At 54.7% G+C, this 25577-nt stretch overlaps 1 protein-coding gene and 1 long non-coding RNA gene across 13 annotated transcripts in view; one reads left to right on the plus strand and one right to left on the minus strand.

Annotated features, from left to right (window-relative positions):
- CDH4 (cadherin 4) overlaps window positions 1-25577 on the minus strand; it is a 569973-nt gene that overhangs the window by 32144 nt on the left and 512252 nt on the right. For all 12 annotated transcript variants that reach the window (XM_082428306.1, XM_082428302.1, XM_082428305.1 and 9 more), the window contains one exon: window positions 301-438. In XM_082428306.1, the coding sequence (XP_082284432.1) occupies window positions 301-438 (138 nt within the window). The remainder of the gene's footprint in view (window positions 1-300; window positions 439-25577) is intronic.
- LOC309644566 lies at window positions 319-6142 on the plus strand. Its single transcript, XR_014254492.1, has 3 exons — window positions 319-387; window positions 885-1140; window positions 4983-6142. It is a non-coding gene; the product is annotated as an uncharacterized lncRNA (long non-coding RNA).

Genomic DNA, 25577 nt, shown 5'->3' on the forward strand with positions numbered 1-25577 from the left:
CCGCACGCAGCCACGCACACCCCCCACACTGGCTGGCCCTGGAGCCCAAACACCGCTGGTCAACTCCTCCGGATTCAGCAGGAGCGTCCAACTCACGCTGTCCTGAGAGCCTGTCCAGGTGTCAGTCAGTGCTCAGTATCGGGCCTGCAGACACCTGGAGCTCCTCTCCCGCTCAGCCCCCCGCCGCTCGGGGCCTTTGCTAACAGCCCGTCTGTCTGTCAAGCTCCTTCCATCAGGTGGCGGCAGAGAGAGAAGCAACCCGAACGCCCGGGAACTGTCCCCGAGGGGACGCGCACTCACCGTGCTGGCAGTGAACTCTGGCGGGTTGTCGTTCACGTCCGTCACCGTGATGATGGCTGTGGCCGTGTTGGAGAGGCCATAGTTCAGGTTTCCTTCCATGTCTGTGGCTTGAACAATGACTGTGTACTGCTGAACTTTCTAGAAGGGGATGAGGGGAAGGAACAGAGCAGCAGTTTGGGTTTTAGTTTACAGGCTGTTTATACTTTCATTAAAGAAATATATTCCCCGGATGGACTCAGCTGGGTGCCCTTCCTGCCCGGGGGTGCTGGCCGCAGGGCGCTCGGCAGGTGACCTGGCAGAAGAAAGTTCTCACTTGCGGTGGGTGGTGAAGTCTCTGCCTTCATCTCAGTGTCTGGCTTCCACGGGTGTAGATCGAGGTAGAAAGAAGGAAAAGGGGGCCTGGACCACACAGCATGCTGTGCTGGGTTTGCCAGACCAGGGGCAGACAGTGTGCAAAGAGGGGCGACCCCAGACGTGTGTCTGCGGGGACCTCATTTCTTTGGCATCCTCAGTGTCAAGTTCAGCCTCAGTCCAGAAATTCAAACAGGAGAAGGGAAGTCAAACCCTCTCCCCTCTCTCTGCAGGTACACAGACGCCAGCACACTCTGTGTCTGAACACAGTCTGGAAGGAGTGGTTAGCGTTCGGATGCAGGTGTGAATTTAAAAGGCAAATGATGCTTGATGGGGACGGTGAGTTTCACTGGGCACTGAAGGGGCCTCCCAGCCCTTCTCCACCCAGGCCTCACCCGGACCCACTGGTGCAGCAACCCCAGGCCAGCAGAGGGGGCCTTGCCACACCCCTGTTCTGAGCAGAGGCCGCAGGTGTTTCCACTATGACAGGTGAGGACGAGCCTGGCGGGCCGCTCTCTGCTGGGACCACAGCCCACCTCTCACTGGCACCATTAGGGGGAGGGTTCTGGGGTCCAGGGCAGAAAGGGACCTTCTGAAATGCCTCCAAGGAATGAACGATCCCAAGTCCCGCTCCCCTAAGAGGTTCAGGGAAGAGCCCACTTCTCAGCCCCATGATTCAGGGAAGAGCCCACTTCTCAGCCCCATGATTCAGGGAAATGTGCTCAGGATCCCTAGGGGGCTCTGGAAGGAATTATAAACAGCAGACGGTCACAAACTGCCGCTCTCTTTCCCTCCCTCCCAGCCTCCCTCCATCCACTCATCCACTCCTCCATCCATCCATGAGTCCCTCCATCTCTCTCTCTCCTTCCCAGACCCACAGCCCATGTGGGAAAGCAGGACAGCCGCATGTAAATCAATGAAATTAGAACACTCCCTCTCACACCATACACATAAATAAATAAACTCAAAATGGCTTAAAGACTTAGACATGACACCATAAAACTCCTAGAAGAGAACATAGGCAAACCATTCTCTGACATAAATCGTAGCAATGTTTTCTTAGGTCAGTCTACCCAGGCAATAGAAATAAAAGCAAAAATAAACAAACGTTAGCTTTTGCATAGCAAAGGAAACGATAAACAAAATGAAAAGACAACCTACAGACTGTGAGCAAATATTTGCAAATGATGTGACCGACAAGGGCTTAATCTCCAAAATATACAAACAGCTCACAACTCAATAACAAAAAACCAAACAACCCAATCAAAAAATGCGCAGAAGACCTAAATAGACATTTCTCCAAAGAAGACATATAAATGGCCAAGAGGCACGTGAAAAGATGCTCAACATCGCTAATTATTAGAGAAATGCAAATCAAAATTACAAAGAGATACCACCTCACAGCAGTCAGAATGGCAATCATCAAAAAGTCTACAAGGGGCTTCCTTGGTGGCGCAGTGGTTGAGAGTCTGCCTGCCGATGCAGGGGACACGGGTTCGAGCCCTGGTCTGGGAAGATCCCACATGCCGCGGAGCAACTAGGCCCGTGAGCCACAACTGCTGAGCCTGCGCGTCTGGAGCCTGTGCTCCGCAACAAGAGAGGCCGCAACAGTGAGAGGCCCGCACACCGTGATGAAGAGTAGCCCCCACTTGCCGCAACTAGAGAAAGCCCTCACACAGAAACGAAGACCCAACACAGCCAAAAATAAATAAATAAATACAAATTAAAAAAAAAAAAAAGTCTACAAAAGGGCTTCCCTGGTGGCGCAGTGGTTGAGAATCTACCTGCCAATGCAGGGGACACGGGTTCGAGCCCTGGTCTGGGAAGATCCCACATGCCGCGGAGCAACTAGGCCCGTGAGCCACAACTACTGAGCCTGCGCGTCTGGAGCCTGTGCTCCGCAACACGAGAGGCCGCGACAGTGAGAGGCCCGCGCACTGCGATGAAGAGCGGCCCCCACTTGCCACAACTAGAGAAAGCCCTCGCACAGAAAGGAAGACCCAACACAGCCGTAAATTTATGAAAAAAAAAAAAAGTCTACAAACAATAAATGCTGGAGAGGGTGTGGAGAAAAGGGAACCCTCCTACACTGTTGGTGAGAATGTAAATTGGTACAACCAATGGAGAACAGTATGGAGGTTCCTTAAAAAAACTAAAAATAGAGTTACTGTATGATCCTGCAGTCCCACTCCTGGGCATATACCCGGAGAAAACCATAACCCGAAAAGATACATGCACCCCAATGTTCACAGCAGCACTGTATACAATAGCTAAGACATGGAAGCAACTTAAATGTCCATGGACAGATGAATGGATAAAGAAGATGTGGTACATATATACATGGAATACTACTTAGCCATAAAAAAGAATGAAATAATACCATTTACAGCAACATGGATGGGCCTAGAGGTGATCATACTAAGTGAAGTAAGTCAGAGAAGGACAAATACCATATGATATCACTTATATGTGGAATCTTAAAAAAAAAGGTACAAATGAACTTACTTACAAAACAGAAACAGACTCACAGACACAGAAAACAAACTTACCAAAGGGGAAAGGGAGGGGAGGGATATATTAGGAGTCTGGGATTAACAGATTCACACTACTGTATATAAAACAGATAATCAACAAGTTCCTACTGTATGGCATGGGGAATTATATTCGATATCCTGTAATAAACCATAATGGGAAAGAATATGAAAAAGAATATATGGCTTTATATAACTGAATCACTTTGCTGCACACCTCAAACTAACACAACACTGTAAATCAACTGGACTTCAATTAAAAAAAACAAGACATTTGGTGGCCCTGGGCTCTGACATCAGGCATCACAGACCAGGTACCTCCCGGACAGGCCTCATGGTGATGCCACAAACTTCTCAGGGAATGAGGGCTGGGGAAACCAGGGAGGCTTCCAGGAGGTGGTGGGCTGTTCTGCCCAGAGGTGGCAGGATGAGTGAGGGCTGAGTGGAGGGTGTGGACCAGAGCTGGGAGGTGGCTCGGGGGGCTCACGCTGTCTCCCACTCAGACGGATGCCTGGCCTCCACCTCTGTCAGCGCCGCAGCCTGCGTGCCCAGGGCCGGCGTGCAGCTGGGGGGTGGCGGTGCTAACTCTGCCCATCCCCCCGTCACCCCCCTTCTCCCCCCGCCTGCCGCCACCCTGGCTCTTATTCCAAGAGGCCTCCCCCGGGAGTGAGCCTCTCAGAGGAGCAGGAAACAGCTCCTTGGCACACGGCTGGGGCGTCCCTTCAAGGGATTCAGTATCTGGAGGAGGAGAGTGAGGAGAGCACGTCGGGGCCTCTGAACAGGCTCCTAGGTAAGGGGCAAGAGGGGAGGGGCCCCAGTGCTGTGCTGGGCCCAGTGTCCCCACCTGGGAGATGGGGCAGGGCCACGTGCCTGAAATAGCGAGCGGGAAAGCAGTTCCAAGGCCAGGACAGTCACTGCTCTCCCCCCTCACCTGCTCTGACACCGGCCAGACCCTGGGGACCCACCTCGTGCTGGGCCCCTGTTCCCGCTGCCAAGAACCGGCTGTGACGGTGCCTCCAGGGGACCCCCTCCCCCGCCGCAGAATGGATCTGCCCTCCTCACAGCCCCACGGTCCTTGGGATCAACCCCTCTGACAGCCACTCAACAAACATGGGCCTGACTCTCCTGGGAGATGGAGAGCACCTCGAGGGCGGCCTCACACTCAGGCTGGGCCCCTGGAAGCCCAGCCTGGAGCCGGTGCACAGAATGCACCCAGTCCGTGCTCGTTACACGAACTGAGCGCACGTCTAAACAGCTGATGCTGTTTTCTTTTCTGCACGTGGTTAGAACCTGCACCCAAGGAGACATGAAAGAATCAAAGAAATAGCTTACAATTGCTTGGGCGCTATGTCATACTTTGAAAGTTTTCTCACAAAAGATTAATAACTCTTGCCTCCTTCCCTTCCTCCTCTCTCCCTCATCCATCTACCTACCCAACTCCTCATCCATCCATCCTTCATCCATCCATCCATCCATCCCTCCTTCATCTATAGGGACCCCTCCCTCCGTTAGGTGCATCACAACCACCCAGTGAGGTGGCTGAGGTCCTCTCAGCTGTTCACGAGATAAACGACCTCAGGGAGCGGGGAGAGGCTTCCCCTGCAGGTGCCATGAGAGCCAGTTCTTGAAAGGAGAGTGCGGCGCTCACCAGAGAGGGACGCGGGGACAGGCACGATGTGGGTCCCCAGGGTCGGGGTGGTGTCGGGGCAGGTGAGGGGGGAGAAGCACGGGGACTGTCCCGGGCTAGGAAGGGCTTTCCTGCTCACTCTTTCGGTGATGTGGCCCTGCCCCGTCTCACAGGTGGGGACGCCGAGTCTCATGATGTCCCCAGTGGCACACAGCAAACCAGAGGCTGCTGGAGCGGCCGCTGGGATTCCTGACGCGGGTCGGCGCCTCTGTGACGGATGAATGCGGACGGCTCCGTGTTGCCCAGGCGGCGACGTCGGCCAAGATGCTAGTAGGCCTCTTTCTGAATGAGGCACAGAAGGTCCCCAAGGGCGTGGCAGCGCCCTCCTTAACCCGCTTCCCCCCGACAGCTGCACGGTCAGGGTCCACCTCCATGTGTGTGGACCGGTGCACGCTCAGAAGTCCATCGGGCCCTTGACCTCAGGACCTCGCTCAGGGCAGGGGTCCCTCCTTCGCGACTTCTTTGCCTCCGGACCCCAGCAGGGAATAAGCGCCCCTCCCTCTTGCCCATCAAAGGCGGCTGGTCATCTCTGGTCACTGCTGCCTCAGCTGGGACATGGCGGCGACAGGCTGGGGGCAGTACCAGTGCCAGGGTGGGTAGACCGACAAGCCAAACCCGAACCTCAGGTCCCCGTGTGCCCTCGGCGAGGGTCCTGCCCAGAGCATCCCGGATCCAGCTAGGCCTGAAGGCGCCCTCTGTGTTCAATTACATGAGCCACTTACTCCTCTTTTTTGTTTGATCCAGTTGGAGCCGGTTTCTGTCCTCTGCCACAGAAGGGGGTCTGACTGTCCCTCCCGTTAACTGCCATTCTTTTTGTGAGGGACATTATCACAGGAAGAACAGTGGGACGACCGGGGACCTAGTGCACGAGGAGAACAGGATCCTGCTGATGTTTTCCCAGCACACTGTCCCCGACCCTCTGGGGCACCGACGGGGCCTGAGGGCAGACTCGGGGCCCGACGGTCGTGGCCTCAGTCGGGGTGCCATGGTGAGGGCTCCGCCATCTGGCCTCGCCAGAGTCACCCCCACAGTGCAGACAGACACCGTGCCCTCCGTCCACTTCTGTCTTAGATCATCCCGTACAGCTAAGGCTTCCTTGCACTTCAATAACCACGTTTAGAAGCGGTTTATGCCGCTGCTGTAAATGGCAAACGAGCGTCACCTGCCACAAATAGAAATCAGTCCTGAACGCGACTGTGTATTTTTAAAGGTCCATCTGTGAATGTCCAGGCCCAGTGCACGAAGCACACGGGGGGACCCAGGCCGACGGAGCCAGGAGACGCCCCCCGCAGTGGTTGCCCGTCACCTCTCGCCATGTGGAGAGACACGCAGGCTGATGGGCTAACACGGAGCGGGTCCCAGGGCTCCTGTGCTAAAACCCGCCCTGGCTCTCTCCCTGGGCGGAAGCAGAGGCCTACAGGCCGCCGGTCCCGGGGCAGGCGGGGCCCGCTGGCCTCACGCTCTCCTCCACCACCATCCACGGGGCCTCCTTGCTGCTCCTCAGAGCCACGGTGCCCTCCAGGCCGGCGCCCTCCAGGCCGGTGCCCTCCAGGCCGGCGCCCTCCAGGCCAGCGCAGGGCTGTTCCGCCTGCCCCAGCACTCTGCTCGCTCCCACCAGCAAGGCCTTCCCTGCCTCCCCGAATAGAATACAAACGCTGCCCCACGCCTGCTCCCCCTGCCCGCCACCCGCTCTCCCGAGACTCTGCTTTTCCTCTCGGCGTCAGCGTGACCGCCCTCCGCCTGCTCCTGCCCCACGAGCCCAGGACGTGATGCTCAGCGCTGTCTCTCCGGCGTCTAGGACACGCCTGCACGCTGTCCGGGTGAGGCGGGGACGATGCCGCCCTCCCTGGGCACTGGCGGTGACTGTCTGTGGGCATGGCTTGGCGAGGCCGGGGGCACAGCTTGGACAGGTCTGCCCCAGGGCAGCCGGGCACAGGACGGGGGTGGGCGTCGGGGATGCCCCTCGGGCTGACCCACACCACAGGTCTGGCGGCAGAGATGTTTCCAGAGATCCTAGAATACAGACCACAGCAGGCGGAATGGGGGAGTGGGCTCCTGGGGGTCAGTGTTGAATGGAGACCACCTCAGGGCTGGCTGACCTTGCAGGGCTGAGGCATCCAGAGTCCCACCGCGGGGCACGCACAGGCTCTGCCAGCCCCGACGTGGAAGGCTCCGGCCAGCCTGGGGGGTTCTGGAGGTGGGAACTGGGGATGCAGAGCAGGAGGGAGCCGGCTGGGTCTCCCATCTGACCACAAGTTCACCTTTGCCACCCAGGCCCTGCTTTGTGCGGGCTGTCACGGGGAAGAAAACACACATGATCGTAGCTCAGGAGCCCACTGTCCAGCGCGGGCAGCTTCACCCTAAACGGGTCATGCATGGGCCACGGCGGGCGGGCCTGAGACGGACGGCGCTTGGCTGCTGGGGCCTTGGCCGCCCACCTCTGTTCCCACCCTGGTCTCGTCGGCCAGCAGGGATCACAGAGGTTATTCTTTTTGGGCAATAAAGACAAACCCAAATCTAAGTCCCATCAGGAGCCTCAGAACATGGAAATAGGGCCTCTGTACATAAAGTGAAGGTAAGGATCGAGATGGGACCACCTGGGTTAGGGCGGCCCCAATCCAGTGACAGGTGTCCTGGTGAGAGGAGATGAGGGGGGAGGACACAGGGAGGAGGTGGCCACTCGAGATAGGGGCAGAGACTGGAGTGGCCACAAACGAAGGACGCTGGCAGAAGCACAGGAGGTGTTCCACGACCCTCCAGGAGGAACCAGCATGGCCTGTGTTTGGGAGCTCTGGCCTCCAGAGCGGGGAGAGCATGCGATTCTGTTGTCTGACGGCGCCCAGCGTGTGGTCACCCGGGAACTGCATGATGGCCTCAGGCTGCCCCTTCCCAGGCCGCTGGACGCATCTGAGATACCCCCTTCCCCGTGCTGGCCTTGCTCCAAGCACATGGTGAGACCCCACTTGGAGAGGCTTCCCCTGAGACCCCGTGGCCTCACCGTCTGGCCTCTGTGCCCATCTCACCGCCCGGCGGGAAGGAGGCAGGCCCAGGGCTGGAGGGCTGGGAGGAGGGACGTCACCCCAACCTCGCCTCTGGGACCAGCCGACACTGCACGGGGCCGAGCAGGAAACAGGAGGATTCATGCCCACAGCAAAGGGAGGGGCTTAACCAGAGAAGAGGAAGAAAAGTGTCGCCGTTGTCACGTGACTGCAGCCAGAAGTCACTCGGTCTTTCTTGTCTCCTTAATCATAGAATCACAGCCTCTACACGGGGCCGTTATGGGCTGCTGCCCTCAGAAGACACTAGAGAGAAACATGGGGACATATGCAGGTGTGTGTTATGCATGTGTGTATGCATGTGCATGTTTGTGTACTAGTGCACATATGTGTATGTGATAGGCACATGTATACATGTGTGCAAGTACGCACACATGTGTATGTATGTATCCATGTGTGCACGCACATGTGTATGTGCCTGTGAACGTGTGCCCATCTGTGTGCCTGAGTGCGTGTTGGACAACCACCACTAGAGGGCGGGCCGGTCCTGCTTTGCGGAGCAGGGTGGGGGGGTCCTTCCTGGCCATGGCAGAGGCCGGAAGAAAATCCAGCAAGAAGGAAGAAACAGGGGCTGTGACCCAGCAGAACCCAGTGCCTCCCCGTGGACGGGGCCTCTGAGATCCAGGCCAGCTCAGCCTGGGCACCGGACTGGGCATCACGGGAGCACTGGGGGGACGCGTGTCCAGGCTCCGCTGTGGCTTTTGTTTCAGAAAGTATACTTTTCAGACTTAATAACGGTCACTGTTTTCTCTTTCACCAAATCCCGTTGTGGAGGGGTATCTAGAGGCCGGGAGTGGGTGGGCAGGGCCCACACACACACACCCGGGAAGCATCCCTGGACACAGACACACTCACATCTTAGTGGCAGGGTCTAGCATGGTTAAGAGTTTTGGCACAGAAATGAAGACCCAACACAGCCAAAAATAAATAATAAATAAATTAAAAAAAAAAGAGTTTTGATATTTTCATTTAAAAAGCCTTCCTAGATGGCGGAGTAAAAGGACGTGCCCTCACTCCCTCTTGCGAGAACACCAGAATCACAACTAACTGCTGAACAGTCATCAACAGGAAGACACTGGAACTCACCAGAAGAGATACCCCACATCCAAAGACAAAGGAGAAGCCACAATGAGAAGGTAGGAGGGGTGCAATCACAGTAAAATCAAATCCCATAACCGCTGGGTGGATGACTCACAAACTGGAGAACATTTACACCACAGAAGTCCACCCACTGGAGTGAAGGTTCTGAGCCCCACGTCAGGCTTCCCAACCTGGGGGTCCAGCAGTGGGAGGAGGAATTCCTAGAGAATCAGACTTTGAAGGTTAGCGGGATTTGATTGCAGGACTTCAACAAGACTGGGGGAAACAGAGACTCCACTCTTGGAGGGCACACACAAAGTAGTGTGTGCAGTGGGACCCAGGGGAAGGAGCAGTGACCCCATAGGAGATTGAACCAGACCTACATGCTAGTGTTGGAGGGTTTCCTGCAGAGGCAGGGGGTGGCTGTGGCTCACTGCGGGGACAAGGACACTGGCAGCAGAAGTTCTGGGAAGTACTCCTTGGCGTGAGCCCTCCCAGAGTCCGCCATTAGCCCCACCAAAGAGCAGGGTAGGCTCCAGTGCTGGGGCGCCTCAGGCAAAACAACCAACAGGGAGGGAACCCAGCCCCACCCATCAGCAGTCAAGCAGATTAAAGTTTTACTGAGCTCTGCCAACCAGAGCAACAGTCAGCTCTACCCACCACCAGTCCCTCCCATCAGGAAGCTTGCACAAGCCTCTTAGATAGCCTCATCCACCAGAGGGCAGACAGCAGAAGCAAGAAAAACTACAATCCTGCAACCTGTGGAACAAAAACCACATTCACAGAAAGATAGACAAGATGAAAAGGCAGAGGGCTATGTATCAGATGAAGGAACAAGAGAAAACCCCAGAAAAACAACTAAATGAAGTGGAGATAGGCAACCTTCCAGAAAAAGAATTCAGAATAATGATAGTGAAGATGGTCCAGGACCTCGGAAAAAGAATGGAGGCAATGATCGAGAAGATGCAAGAAATGTTTAACAAAGTTCTAGAAGAATTAAAGAACAAACAAACAGAGATGAACAATACGATAACTGAAATGAAAACTACACTAGAAGGAATCAATAGCAGAATAACTGAGGCAGAAGAACGGATAAGTGACCTGGAAGACAGAATGGTGGAATTCACTGCTGTGGAACAGAATAAAGGAAAAAGAATGAAAAGAAATGAAGACAGCCTAAGAGACCTCCAGGACAACATTAAATGCAACAACATTCGCATTATAGGGGGTCCCAGAAGGAGAAGAGAGAGAGAAAGGACCTGAGAAAATATTTGAAGAGATTATAGTCGAAAACTTCCCTAACATGGGAAAGGAAATAGCCACCCAAGTTCAGGAAGTGCAGAGAGTCCCATACAGGATAAACCCAGGAAGAAACATGCTGAGACACAAAGTAATCAAATTGGCAAAAATTAAAGACAAAGAGAAATTACTGAAAGCAGCAAGGGAAAAACAACAAATAACATACAAGGGAACTCCCATAAGGTTAACAGCTGATTTCTCAGCAGAAACTCTACAAGCCAGAAAGGAGTGGCATGATATACTTAAAGTGATGAAAGGGAAGAACCTACAACCAAGATTACTCTACCCGGCAAGTATCTCATTCAGATTCGATGGAGAAATCAAAAGCTTTACAGACAAGCAAAAGCTAAGAGAATTCAGCACCACCAAACCAGCTCTACAACAAATGCTAAAGGAACTTCTCTAAGTGGGAAACATAAGAGAAGAAAAGGACCTACAAAAAGAAACCCAAAACAATTAAGAAAATGGTGATAGGAACATCATATCGATAATTACCTTAAACATGAATGGATTAAATGATCCAACCAAAAGACACAGGCTTGCTGAATGGATACAAAAACAAGACCCTTATATATGCTGTCTACAAGACACCCACTTCAGACCTAGAGACACATACAGACTGAAAGTGAGGGGATGGAAAAAGATATTCCATGCAAATGGAAATCAAAAGAAAGCTGGAGTAGCAATACTCATATCAGATAAAATAGACTTTAAAATAAAGAATGTTACAAGAGACAAGGAAGGACACTACATAATGATCAAGGGAACAATCCAAAAAGAAAATATAACAATTATAAATATATATGCACCCAACATAGGAGCACCTCAATACATAAGGCAACTGCTAACAGCTATAAAAGAGGAAATCGACAGTAACACAAAAATGGGGACTTTAACACCTCACTTACACCAATGGACATATCATCCAAACAGAAAATTAATAAGGAAACACAAGCTTTAAATGACACAATAGACCAGATAGATTTAATTGATATTTATAGGACATGCCATCCGAAAACTGTAGATTACACTTCCTTCTCAAGTGCGCACGGAACATTCTACAGGATAGATCACACCTTGGGTCACAAATCAAGCCTCAGTAAATTTAAGAAAATTGAAATCATATCAAGCATCTTTTCTGACCACAACGCTATGAGATTAGAACTCAATTACAGGGAAAATAACGTAAGAAACACAAACACCTGGAAACTAAACGATACATTACTAAATAACCAAGAGATCATTGAAGAAATCAAAGAGGAAATCAAAAAATACCTTGAGACAAATGACAGTGAAAACATGATGATCCAAAACCTATGGGATGCAACAAAAGCAGTTCTAAGAGGGAAGTTTATAGCTCTACAAGCGTACCTAAAGAAACAAGAAAAATCTCAAATAAACAATCTAACCTTACACCTAAAGGAACTAGAGAAAGAAGAACAAACAAAATCCAAAGTTAGCAGAAGGAAAGAAATCATAAAGATCAGAGCAGAAATAAATGAAATAGAAACAAGAAAACAAGAGCAAAGATCAATAAAACTAAAAGCTGGTTCTCTGAGAAGATAAACAAAATTGATAAACCATTAGCCAGACTCATCAAGAAAAAGAGGGAGAGGACTCAAATCAATAAAATTAGAAATGAAAAAGGAAAAGTTACAACAGATGCCACAGAAATACAAAGCATCCTAAGAGACTACTACAAGCGACTCTATGCCAATAAAATGGACAACCTGGAAGAAATGGACAAATTCTTAGAAAGGTATAAACTTCCAAGACTGAACCAGGAAGAAACAGAAAATATGAACAATCACAAGTAATGAAATTGAAACTGTGATTAAAAATCTTCCAACAAACAAAAGTCCAGGACCAGATGGCCTCACAGGTGAATTCTATCAAACATTTAGAGAAGAGCTAACACCCATCCTTCTCAAACTCTTCCAAAAACTGCAGAGGCAGGAACACTCCCAAACTCATTCTATGAGGCCACCATCACCCTGATACCAAAACCAGACAAAGATACTACAAAAAAAGCAAATTACAGACCAATATCACTCATGAATATAGATGTAAAAATCCTCAACAAAATACTAGCAAACAGAATCCAACAACACATTAAAAGGATCATACACCATGATCAAGTGGGATTTATCCCAGGGATGCAAGGATTCTTCAGTATATGCAAATCAATCAATGTGATACACCATATTAACAAATTGAAGAATAAAAACCATATGATCATCTCAATAGATGCAGAAAAAGCTTTTGACAAAATTCAACACCCATTTATGACAAAAACTCTCCAGAAAGTGGGCATAGAGGGAACCTACCTCAACATAATAAAGGCCATATACAGCAAACCCACAGCAAACATCATTCTCAATGGTGAAAAACTGAAAACATTTCCTCTAAGATCAGGAACAAGACAAGGATGTCCACTCTCACCATTACTATTCAACATAGTTTTGGAAGTCCTAGCCACGGCAATCAGAGGAGAAAAAGAAATAAAAGGAATACAAATTGGAAAAGAAGAAGTAAACCTGTCACTGTTTGCAGATGACATGATACTATACACAGAAAATCCTAAAGATGCCACCAGAAAACTACTAGAGCTAATCAATGAATTTGGTAAAAGTTGCAGGATACAAAATTAATGCACAGAAATCTCTTGCATTCCTATACACTAATGATGAAAAATCTGAAAGAGAAATTAAGGAAACACTCCCATTTACCACTGCAAAAAAAGAATAAAATACCTAGGAATAAACCTACCTAGGGAGACAAAAGACCTGTACGCAGAATACTATAAGACACTGATGAAAGAAATTAAAGGTGATACCAAGATATGGAAAGATATACCATGTTCTTGGATTGGAAGAATCAATATTGTGAAAATGACTATACTACCCAAAGCATTCTACAGATTCAATGCAATCCCTAACAAATTACCAATGGCATTTTTTACAGAACTAGAACAAAAAATCTTAAAATTTGTATGGAAACACAAAAGACCCCGAATAGCCAAAGCAGTCTTGAGGGAAAAAAACAGAGCTGGAGGAATCAGACTCCCTGACTTCAGACTATACTACAAAGCTACAGTAATCAAGGCAATATGGTACTGGCACAAAAAACAGAAATACAGATCAACGGAACAAGATAGAAAGCCCAGAGATAAACCCATGCACCTACGGTCAACTAATCTACGACAAAGGAGGCAAGGATATACAATGGAGAAAAGACAGTCTCTTCATTAAGTGGTGCTGGGAAAACTGGACAGCTACATGTAAAAGAATGAAAGTAGAACACTTCCTAACACCATACACAAAAATAAACTCAAAATGGATTAAAGACCTAAGTGTAAGACTGGACACTATAATACTCTTAGAGGAAAACACAGGAAGAACACTCTTTGACATAAATCACAGCAAGATCTTTTTTGATCTGCCTCCTGGAGTAATGGAAATAAGAACAAAAATAAACAAATGGGACCTAATGAAACTTACAAGCTTTTGCACAGCAAAGGAAACCACAAACAAGACAAAAAGACAACCCTCAGAATGGGAGAAAATATTTGCAAACGAATCAACGGACAAAGGATTAATCTCCAAAAATATATAAACAGCTCATGCAGCTCAATATTAAAAAAACAAACCCAATCCAAAAATGGGCAGAAGACCTAAATAGACATTTCTCCAAAGACAACACACGGATGGCCAAGAAGCACATGAAAAGCTTCTCAGCATCACTAATTACTAGAGAAATGCAAATCAAAACTACAATGAGGTATTACCTCACACCAGTTAGAATGGGCATCATCAGAAAATATACAAACAACAAATGCTGGAGAGGTTGTGGAGAACAGGGAACCCTCCTGCACTGTTGGTGGGAATGTAAATTGATACAGCCACTATGGAGAACAGTATGGAGGTTCCTTAAAAAGCTAAAAATAGAACTACCATATGGCCCAGCAATCCCACTGCTGGGCATATACCCTGAGAAAACCATAATTCCAAAAGACACGTGCACCCCAATGTTCACTGCAGCAGCACTATTTACAATAGCCAGGTCATGGAAGCAACCTAAATGCCTACTGACAGACAAATGAATAAAGAAGATGTGGTACACATATACAGTGGAATATTACTCAGCCATAAAAAGGAACGCAATTGGGTCATTTGTAGCGACGTGGATCAATCTAGAGACTGTCATACAGAGTGAAGTAAGTCAGAAAGAGAAAAACAAATATCGTATATTGACGCATATATGTGGAACCTAAAACAATGGTACAGATGAACTGGTTTGCAAGGCAGAAATAGAGACAGAGATGTAGAGAACAAACGTATGGACACCAAGGGGGGAAAGTGGTGCGCTGGGGTGGTGGTGGTGGGATGAAATGGGAGATTGGGATTGACAAATATACACTAATATGTATAAAATGGATAACTAATGAGAACCTGCTGTATAAAAAAATAAATAAAATTCAAAATAAAAAGAATCAATATGAGATGGTGGTAATGTAGAAATAGATAAGCAGAACAACAATGAAAGGAAACATAAATGGCATCTTGAACTTCCTTTCAGAATCTTAAAATGCACCTCTAAAAATAGGTATTTTATACATAAATCCTTAGTTTATGTCATGTTTAATGTCCATTAAAGCTCAATAATTAAATATCAAAAAATAAACAAATAAATAAAAAGCCTTCCTCCGGGCCTTGTTCCTTGGCCTTACTGTGCATTTCACGGTTTACGCGAGGCCAGGTGAGGGAGCCCTGCGGGAGCCGACTGCCTGGGGCTGTTTCCGGTGCTGCTCTAGCGCCACCTGCTGGTGACTCCACAGACCACACTCAGCATCCACCCCGACCTCCGACCAGCCCTGGGGAGTAGGGGCGTCACACCCTCCCCACTCTGCAGGTGACCACACTGAGTCTTCGGGGGGCCAGGTGGCTCCCTCAGGGTCCGGGCTGGTGAGCCGTGTGCCTGGGGCCTGGCGGTTGGAGGCTGGATCCCAGCAACCGGCTTCCTGGGACTAAGAGACGACCCTGGTCCCAGCTCTGGACCAGCCGGCGTTCCTCCTCCACCTCTGCTCTCCCTATCGACACGCCCACCCCAGTGGAGCGGGAAGGAGGTGGGTGGGTGGGTGGGTGGGCGGCCCGCTGAAGGATGGTTGGCGACAGCCGCTTGCCACCCGTGGGTGTACCGAGCAGGTGCCCCTGCCGGCCAGCCTGGGCCGCTGCCCAGCAGTAACCCCTGCTCCTGCCAGGTGCAGATCCCCTGGAGCCGGGCAGCAGTGGTGCCGCAGTGAGTTCATTAAAACGCGATTTGCCGTTTTCAAGTTCAAGAGGAGGGAAGAAAACCGCAAGTGGGTGTCCCTGGGGTTTTCACTCACCTCCCCGTAGCTCAGCATTTAAATTTTGCAGAACATCCATCAATAATGCATCTGGCCGGCCTGCCCTAGAAAAGCATCAAAGATTCCCGCGCCCTGCACGCTCTCAGCCCTCTCCACGCGGGGCCGCCAGGACACGCAGCCAGCGGTGCAGCTTGGACCCCACTGTCCCCGCTGCTCCCGGGGCGGGGTCAGCCTGTCCCTGGTGCCGAGGGTCACTGCTGGGAGACAGAGCACACCGAGGGCCGGGCCTTCTGCCTGTGTCTGGTTCTCCTGTGCTCAGCCCTTGAGTGTCCGCTCAGGGCCCGAGAATGTGACTGGGGACCCATGAGATGGGCCCTGGGGGAGGAGGAGCCCCAAGACTGATGACCTGTTCACTCAAGCGCATTGAGACTTATCCCAAAAGGCGTGGGGAGTGTGGCCGCCGGGGAAAACTGGCTGCGGGTCCTGGGAAGTTACATGTTATGACCTCAAGTCCACGGCTAGGCGTGCACCCGAGAGAACAGGAACAGGCGTTCAGGCAGGTCTGTACCTGTGTTCACAGCAGCACCTGTCACGGGGGAAGCAGCCCAAACATCCACCAACAGACGAGGGGATGAGCAAAACGTGGCCCGTCTGTACGGCGGAATATGATGCAGCCGGAAAAAGGAGTGACGCACTGACCCCGGCTACAACGCGGATGAACCTCGAAAACGTGGTGCCCAACAGAAGCGGCCAGACCTGCAAAGGCCCACAGGTTGTAGCAAAACGTCCAGAGCACGCCACTCCCTCAGGAGGGCAGGTTAGAGGCGGCCACGTGGAAACGCCCTGGAACAGACAGCGGTGGAGGGTGCACGGCGCTGCGAAGGTGCCAAACGCCACCGAACTGCGCGTGTGAACAGGGTGCACTTCATGGCAGCCGAATGACACCTCCAGGTGCCAGCACTACTGCCTCGTGGGGCCCCCGGGGACCTGCAGCCCACGGCCCACCCTGGTGCGGCTCACCCAGCTGGTGGGGGCCAGTCCTGCTGTCTGTCTCCTCCTCTTTCCTTTTTCTCTCTCCTCCTCCCTCCCTCTCCCTCCACTGGACACAGAGAGGTGTTGCACTGCCAGGAATGACCGCTGAGGATCTCATGAGTCTGGAAATCTGGGGAGAAGGTGAGCGTGGAGTGGCCTTGGGGGTGAACGGCAGGGACACAGGAGGTCCTGTCCGGTCCAGGGACATGAGGCCCCCTCGGTTTCTCCTCCTCAGGGCCCCTCCAGACCACCGACTCCAGGTCACAGACACACACATCTGCACTGGGCGGGGAGGGGCCGCTGCGGCCGCTCACACACACCTCGCACTTGGCCGTGGAGGGGCCGTGCCGCTGGGTCTGCGAGCCCAGGATCCGTGGGCCTGGCCGCTGGGGCCCGTGTGTGTGTTGGGGGGGCGTCCTGCGCACTGCAGGGTACGGAGCAGCACCCCTGGCGCCCACCCACCCGATGCCAGAAGCACCCCCCCCCCAGTCACAGCTGAGACAACCCAAACTGTCCCCAGACATGGCCAATGTCCCTGGGGGGAAATCGACCTGATTGAGAACCACAGCTCTAGGGGAGGAAACAGCTGATAAATAAGCAAAACGTGTCACATCAGATGGTGACAAAGGCTGTGCAGAAAACTAAGGCGGACAAAAGAAGCAGAGGATGGTGGGGCGTTAGCTTACACAGGGTGACCAGGTGGGCGTCCCTGCCAAGGGGACGCTAGGTTAGCCAGCCGTTGGGTATCTGGGGGAGGGATGCTGTGGGCAGAGGGAAGGCAGTGCAAAGGCCCTGGGGCAGGGGCTCACTGTGGCCAGGAGGCGGCCAGCGAGTGGGGAAGGGGGCGCTGGCGGGTGGAGTGGGAGCAGGAGCCACGTGGACTCCGTGCTGGGGAGATGGGAAAGCACAGGGGGGTTTGAGAAGGCAGCGATGACCAGATCTGCCTGTGGACACGATCGTCTGGCTGCTGACTGAGGACAGACTGCAGGGTGGGGGCGGGGCTGGGAGACCGCCTGGGCGGGTGCCATCCTGGTCTAAGCAGGAGGCGACGGCAACTTTGGCCCAGTGCCAGGGTGCGGGTGAGATGTAAAAAAGGAAAAAACAGGGTACCTTGATGGGCCAGCCAGGTGAGTTTGTGGACAGACACGGCGGGGAGGGGGTCCTGGCCCCTGAGGGGTGTGGGGAAGCAGGCTGCGTGCCGGGTCCTACACGTGTCGTCGGCAGAGTGAACACGTAGGGACGCCCTTCCCTTCTGCCAGGAAGTACACGTGCTCCCTTTCCTTGAGACGCACGGCCCTTCTCCCTCTTTCGTTCCCACTCTTCATTGTGGCTCTTAAGAGAAGCAGGAGCTGGCCTGGGGCCTGGAGCCGCCAGGAGGACAGATGGGGGGCACTGCCAGGCATAGGCCAGCCTCTTGCTGCCTCGGGGAAAGCCAGCCTGGCATCCAGAGCCTCTGAACGTTAATCCAGAAATTGGGATTTGTATACAAAAGTCTGCTTAAATGTTGGCCAAGTTTAAACAACAACAACAACATAAAGACAATAAGAAAACACATCCTGGGGCTGAATCTGTCTCTAGGCTGCTGGTTTGAGACCCTGTATCTGGCCGACAAGAGCAAGCCAAGGGCACGGGTGAAATCCCTGCTCCTGCTTCGTAAGGAACCAGCCACCACGGTATCGCCCAGGAGTGGCTCTGGGGCCACGTGGTGTCCACCGTTGCATCAGGAAAGCAGCCACGTGTGTAAATGAGTGGGTGGCTGTGTGCAAATAAAACTTTATGTACAAAAACAGCTGCTCAGATGTGGCCGACCCCCAGCCAGCACTGCTCTGACCTCTGCCCTCCTTGGGAGCCAGGAGGGGTCAGACTCCTGTGCTGGGACCCCCGTGTCCAGAACCCTCACACCCCTCGGCTCCTGCCCACTTCAGGGGTCAGAGTTCATGCCGTCTGCACTTGTCGTCACCTCTGGCTGCGCCGTTCCCACTCGGCACGCCCTCACCTTCCTCCTGCACGGCTGCCTGAGCCCTACTCTACCTGCACCAGGTGTCGTCCCCCCTGCCCCGGTTGACACCGTGCAAAGGTACAGTAAGAGAGTGGCCTCCCCGGGCCTCTGCCCTCCAGCCAGGCCTCCGAGGAAGAGGCAGAGGAGGGGGATGCAAATGGGCAAGAAAGCAGCGAGGGCTTCCTGGAGAAGGTGGGCAGGTTTGGCTGGGGTTGGGGAGAAGCAGGGGCAAAGTGGGTGATGGCCGGGTGGTCCGGCCAGAGCTCCCATCCCAAGGTCTGACCACCATCCCACCATCCATGGGGGGCAGCCCCCAGCTGCTCTCACGGGAGGCCCAGCCCTGGACCTGCCTCCATAGCCCCTCTGCAGCCTGGAGCCATGAGCCCCTGGGGACAGCGCCAGGCCTGCTTCCCCACCACAGACGCCACACCTCTGAGCTGATGCTTGAGGACAGATGCAGGTCCCAGCCTGGCTCAGTGAACAGGTGTGGCTGGGAAAGCACCACCTGCAGTCACACTGTGTGCTGGGAGGCCCCAGAAAGCAGATACGGGGCTGAGGGCCTGAGCCGCTCCCAGGCGTGCTCTGTGGGCTGCATACATGGCTTTGATGGCTCTGTACCATGTGGAGAGAGTCCAACGGGGAACTCAGCTCAGACAGGGGCTTTCATTTTGCACTTTTTCCATCTTTCTTTAAAGGAAATGTTGTCTTCTGCTTTCTCTGGGGCTTATTTCTTCCTGTGATAATGTTAAGTAGAGGCCGGCAGGAGATGGCGTCTGGAACGCCCTGGAAATGGCTGGGAATCAGATGTGCTAAAGGCAGTGCCCCTGTGTGCTCTGAACGCTCACGTCTCTGCTGGGGAAGTCCTCAGCGCAGCGGCAGCCCCGGCACTGGTCCCCGGGCACCTACACCCTGGTCACCGCAGACACTGCCCTGCACCATCTCAGCGGTTAAAACTCTCCCTGAAAGATGCCAAGAGAAGAGCCCAGCGGGTTTCTTCTGGAACGTCCTGCCCCTTGGAGCTCAGGACTCCGTGTTTGCGAGACCGTCCTGTGAGTCAAGAGACCCTCAGATGGCTGGGCGAGGCCAGTCTCAGAGGGAAGTTGGAGGCCCGAGACCTTCCTTGGGCTACTTTTCTCCTTCCCTCTATTCTCTTTTTTGGGGGAGAGCAATGACTTCAGGGGTGAGAACCCAATGTGAGGCGGGTCAGTGGCACATTTGCTTCAATCGCTAATGTTTTTCTCTGAGACCACAAAGCCGCATCTGGTGTCTTAAAGGCAGCATTCGGTAAAAGTGATTCAAGAATCGGCCAGCGGGACACACTGAACTCCGCCTGCTCCAAGACCACCACTGACCCCTACCTCCCAAGCCCTGATACAGTCTTACAAAGAGCTCATTTTCTAGGAAAGCACATTTTTGGAATTTCCCATGTGGCCTGTCACGACGCTTCTTGGGAAGCAAGGGGGTGATGCTTGTCTTGTCACCAAAGGACCACTTTCCACCTGAGCTGGGTCATGGGAGTAAATTAGCTAAAGTCGGCAGTGGCCATGGTAGTCACTGGCCCTGCAACGAGGCTGTCTTCGTCACTCATCGCTCTCCGTGACATCCTTTCATCTGATCACCACGTAGGGTGGAGACTCGCGAAAAATATAGAAAGGTGTTGGTTTTGCTTTCTTAAAAGCCCTGTGAACCATGAGATGGTGAATTCGGCCCGCCCTTGTCTGGGACAAGTTTCAAGAAGGTGAGCAGCCCGCAGCTAGCGGGCACAAGGACAGAGCGGGACGGGCCCCCTCCCGCGGGCAAACTTCACTGGGGACCACGCGGAAGTGGGTCTGAGAACAGCGGTGGCCCCGCCGCCCCACCAGAGCGCCTCCGATGACACGGCACGAGAGACACCCAGCCACTCCCGTATCATCCCAGGCTCTCGTGACACTCTAATCATGAAGAAACGCTCAATTTACATAGGGCTGCCGCATTAGACACGGCAGCAGTTATGTCTGTGGATTTCCCCTTTCCTAACGATGAGTTACTCTGCTGGTTCTGAAATAAGTGTCCGCAGGGTTTCCCCCCAGAGATGTTTCTGTTCACAGGGGCGGGGCATCAGCGTCCCTCAGAGAGGGCGGAGGGGTGCTGTCCATGGCCCTTTGCGTGTCTGGTCGCGTGGATGTCCAGCCAGAGCCCCGGAGGCCGAGGCGCTGGCCGCGTGGGGGAGCCACGTGGGAAGGGTGCGGCAGGCTGCGTTCCAGCTCACAGGGAGCCTGCAGGGCGCCCGGCGTGGCCTCATCCCCAAACACACAGCTGAGGCCCCGCAATGCCTGTTTCCGAGTCAAGACACACTGGCCGCTGCCAGCCAGAGGGGCCCCGCGTCCCACCCACGGGGGCAGCTCGGGACAGAAAGTGGACAGTGTAGTGGACGGTGTCCCCAGCGTCTGGACACTGGCTGCCCCAGAGGGCTCGTCTTTAGTGCAGTTGGTAACGAGGGTGCACGGCACACAGCAGGTACTCAGTACACATCACCCTGCTCCCTCCCTCTCCCCGCCACCCACGTGGACGCACATCTCCTCAGGGGAGGCTTTGAGCGAGCCCCCGCACCTATCCTGCAGCCCACCCCACTGCTTGGCTCCAAGCCCCAGGCCGCTGTCCCCACGTTCCCAGCTCCCACTGGTCCTGGGTCCCTGCGTGGCCCCAGACAGGCCGGGTACAGCCCCTCCCTCTGGGCCCCCAAGCCTCCAGCTCCCCCGTCCACACTGTCTCCTCATGCTAACCTCATCTGACCCGGGCCCTGGGGACTGAGCCGTGTCCTGGCCCCTCCCCGTGTCTCTCCTTGCCCCTCAACTGGAGCTGGGGACACTGGCCACCCCCCTCGGATCACGTGCTCCCTCATGGGGACGCGGCCCCAAGAGCGGGAAGCAGAGGTGCTGGGAGTGAGATCCACGCACGTGACACGGGCCACACAGGCCCACAGGAGGTGCTTCTGTTCCCAGGGAGTGTCACACGCACACTCCTTTCCACTGGCCACTCCAGGGTCCCTGGACCGTCTGAGATTCCCAAAGCCTGGACACGGATCCCCCCTGGTACTTGGGACAGTTTTGAGGGTGCATCCAAGTGGCGAGAAGTCAGACGGACTCACAGTGGGAGAGGGGTCCTGCTTCAATTCTGGGCCGGGAAAAGCTCCGTCTCGGGCCAGTGTTACAGGAGGTTAACCCTCCTTATGGAAACTGAGAGAGAGGAAGGGGCGGGGGAAGAAGGGAGGCGGGGGGAGGCCTAGGGTTCAGATCTCGGAAAGGACACACTGGCGGGCGGAATCTCACACCCCCCGCCCCTCCCGCGCCCACCCCCCTGCCCCAGCCAGCAGCCCAGCACAGGCTGAGGGCAGGGAGCTGCCTGCGTTCAAAGGCCAGCCTTCCCTTCCTCGCTGTGTGACTCTGGGCAAGCTTCTTCCCTCTCTGTGCCTCGTCTTATCCATAAACAGAGATTACACTGAAGCACCTGGATTCCTGAGCAGAAAGAGGAGAGGCGGCCGGCTGAGGCGGGAGGGGACCCCTGGGCACATGTCCAGGTTTGGGACAAGCAGTGCTGTCCCCGCCAGAGCAGGGCTCTCACGGCAGCGGTGGCGCCAACAGCTCCTACTTCTCGAGCAGCTTCGACGCACCAGGCACGGAGCCCAGCCTCAGGCCTGGCCCGGCCCCCCGAGCCTGTGGCAGGAGGGAACCCCCAGCAGAGGAGACAAGCCCATGTGGCGTCTCCCCTGCGCGGGGTTCTGCAGGAACTGGGCCGGTTCAGCGAGAGCAGAGGGAGTCAGGAAGGCCTCCCTGAGGAGGTGACGTCTGGAGTGAAGACGGGAAGGACCAGACGGCCGGAGAGGGGAGGGTTCGAGGCTGAAGGTCGCGGGGCGGGGGTCAGGCCACGGGGCGGCGGGGCCAGGCCTCAGAGCGCCGGTCCCGCCCGCCACCCGCCCCCGCTCCCTCTGTCCGGGGCTGTCCTTCCCCGGGCTGGGCCCTCCCACGCTGCCCACCCCAAGCCCAAGGCCTCGCGGCGCTGTGGGGAACGCGGCCAGGAGGAGCGGCCAGCAGCTGTCTCACGATCATCGCAGCCCATGGTCCGCGGAAGGGCTCATTAGTACAGACAGCTTGTGTTTAATTATTTCACTTGACCCGCTTAAGGTCCAGCAACTACCTGCTCTGGGGGGGAGGTGGGTGCAGAGCTGGCGTGACTGACCCAGCAGCTGCCCCAAAGGAGAGGCCAGGTCTCCGGGGCGGGACTGAGCCGGGTGGAGGCCGGAGGACGCGGGGTGGAGCCAGGTGCCACCCAGGCTGCTTCTGCCCATTCGGCTGGGCCGTGGTGGGGGCGGGAACGCAGCGGGGCTGGTGCCGGTGCCAGGCAGCCAGGTGCCGCGCGGGGGCACAGGGCGAGGGTGGGGTGGGAGGGTCACCGCTGGAGCCAGGAGGAAGGGCCACGCGGCCTTGCAGCGACCAAGAGCCTGAGACAGTGGGTGGCTCTGGAGGTCCTGGGTCTGCTTTACGTGAGGGGCGAGGTCAGGGTGAGGGTGGGCCTTGGCAGTGGGCAGGCGCAGAGGAGGCCACCAGGTCCCCTTAAGTGAGGGTGCACGGCCCGGCACACCCACCGGGATGTTCCATGTCCTCCCGTGTCCGCGGAGCAGGTGTTCGGGTTCGTTCCCGGCGGGGGGAGGGGCCTCCGACGGCCGAGCAAGTGCTGTGGCTCCCGCTCCAGGGCGGGTCGTGTCGCAGGGACAGCCCCGGCGGCTTGGTGCCGGTCACACTGATGGGACCTGATGGCTCGCCCAGCCGGGCAGGGCCCTCGCACGTCATGCCCACCGGCCCGGCCAGCTTCCCCTGATCTGCAGGCCCGGCTCTCGAGGACCTTGTTGCCTGTCAGCTCCTCCATCAGGTGCCACTGTGGCACCAAGGAGGAGGGATCGCCCACCGGGCTCTCCGAGGGGTGCCCCTTTCCCCATCCGGGCCCAGAGTGGGGCGGCTGCCTCAGGCTAGCCTGCCAGACAAGGCAAACAAAACCAGGGACCGTTCAGTTATATGTAACTTCACACAAACAACTGACAATTTTTGGTATGAATATGTCCCATGCAATATTTGGGACACACTTGCAGGAAACACGATCTGTGTTTGTCCGCAGCTCACATCTAGCTGGGTGCCCTGTGTTTTACCTGGCAGGGTGGAGCCTCTCCTGGGGTGCCCCCTGGAAAGGGTTAAGGATCCAGGTTGCTGAGGGCAGGCATGGGGTTAAGAGATGCATTTCAGGGATGTGTTCCTCCAGCCTCAGGACGGTGCACACCTCACCCAGGTGACACGCATGTTCCCATTTCTGAGATGAGGAAAACGAAGCTTCCTCATGGCTAAACAGTGCTGACCATTATGGAAGGAGCTGGGGGTGTCCACGGGTGGCCCCAAGGCTGGATGAGGCCCACAGATGTGTGCCATCTGCCTTGCACAGGATTTTAAAAAATGCCAACCTGAGGCCTTCCCTGCTGTCTGCTCCACTAAGGCCCTGGTGGGGCAGACCCTCCCCAGGCCTCTCCACCCCTCCCCGCACGCCCCAGCGTGAATTCTGGCCCCTTTTGGCGTCCAGAGTTTCCAGCCCCAGCACCAGGGGAGGGCCTGGGCCCTGGGGGCCACGCCTCTCTTGAGCTCCGAGACCCTGTGGCCCTGGGCAATTAAGAACCCCTGCAGCCTTGCCTTTCTCATCTGGAAAGAAATGCTACTACTGGAATTTCCCCCTGGGCGGTTTCAAGGACTAAGATGTGATAACGTGCACTGTACAGTGCCTAGCCCGCACTGACCTTCCGTGGGGTCCCTGAGGCGCCCCGGTGTCTAGAACAGGCTCTGCCCACGGCGGCAGCTCGGCACGTGCTTACCGAAGAATGGAAGATGAGTAGCAGAAAAGCCCACGAAACGCTGGCGGTACTCCTCCTCCCACTGCTCCTGGCTGTCTGTCCCTCCCTCCACACCTGCTGGTTTGTTCATAAATAAATGCAAACCGGGACGGCCGGCCCCCCACCTGCTCAGGGAAGCAGGGGCGCGGCTCCGGACCCGGCAGCTTCTCTGAGCTTTCTGAGGTGGGGCCTCTCCCTGCTCTGCAGACTTCCAGAAGGGTCCTCTGGGTGCTGCCCCGTTGTCCCCTAGACAGAGGCCCCGGAAACGCCTCCTTCTGTCTCCAAGGCCCGACATCGCAGCCAGGCCCCCAGCAGAGCCGTGCAGCCGAGCTGCTCTTCATCTCTAACGGAGGTCCGGGTGCTCGGGGCCCGCGGGCTGAGTACCGCCCGCTCCCCGCCTCTCTGTTTCCTGAACCTGAAGTCCACACTCAGCAAGCAACGAACAGAAGCTCTTTAGAGGTGGCGGAGGCCCGCTGAGGCCGGGCCGGGCAGGGCGTGGGGATCTGCCTGCGTGGGAGGTGGACAGGCCCCTCTGCTGCCGGGCTGGGGCCTGAGGCTGCTGGGATCTTGGACTTCTGGCCTCCAGAACTGTGAGAGGCTGCATTTCCTTTGTTAGGACAGCCCTGGGACACTCATACAACTCCCTTCCCGGGACAGGACAGGGACCTCCCTGATGCTCCACCCCCACCCTCTGTGGACGGTACGCGATGCTCTTTCTTTATAACCCACGCCACTGCCTGAATTCATTTACCTCGTGGGGACTATTCCCTCTTGCCTGTTTCTCCCTCCTGCAAAGTGAGCCCCACGCGAGCAGGGACACCACTCGCCCTGTTTACTGCTGTCTGCCCAGCACCCTCGGCAGTTTCTAGCACAAAGTCAGTGCTCAGTAAAAGTTTTTGATCGAAAAGAGGAGACTGCTGAGTGGGATCTGTGATTGCTCGGAACCAGTTAGACGTCTGGTGTGCAGCATTCAGGAAAAACGGGTCCTTA

The sequence above is a fragment of the Balaenoptera physalus genome, assembly GCF_965194825.1.
Source record: "Balaenoptera physalus genome assembly, chromosome: 16".
NCBI lineage: Eukaryota > Metazoa > Chordata > Mammalia > Artiodactyla > Balaenopteridae > Balaenoptera > Balaenoptera physalus.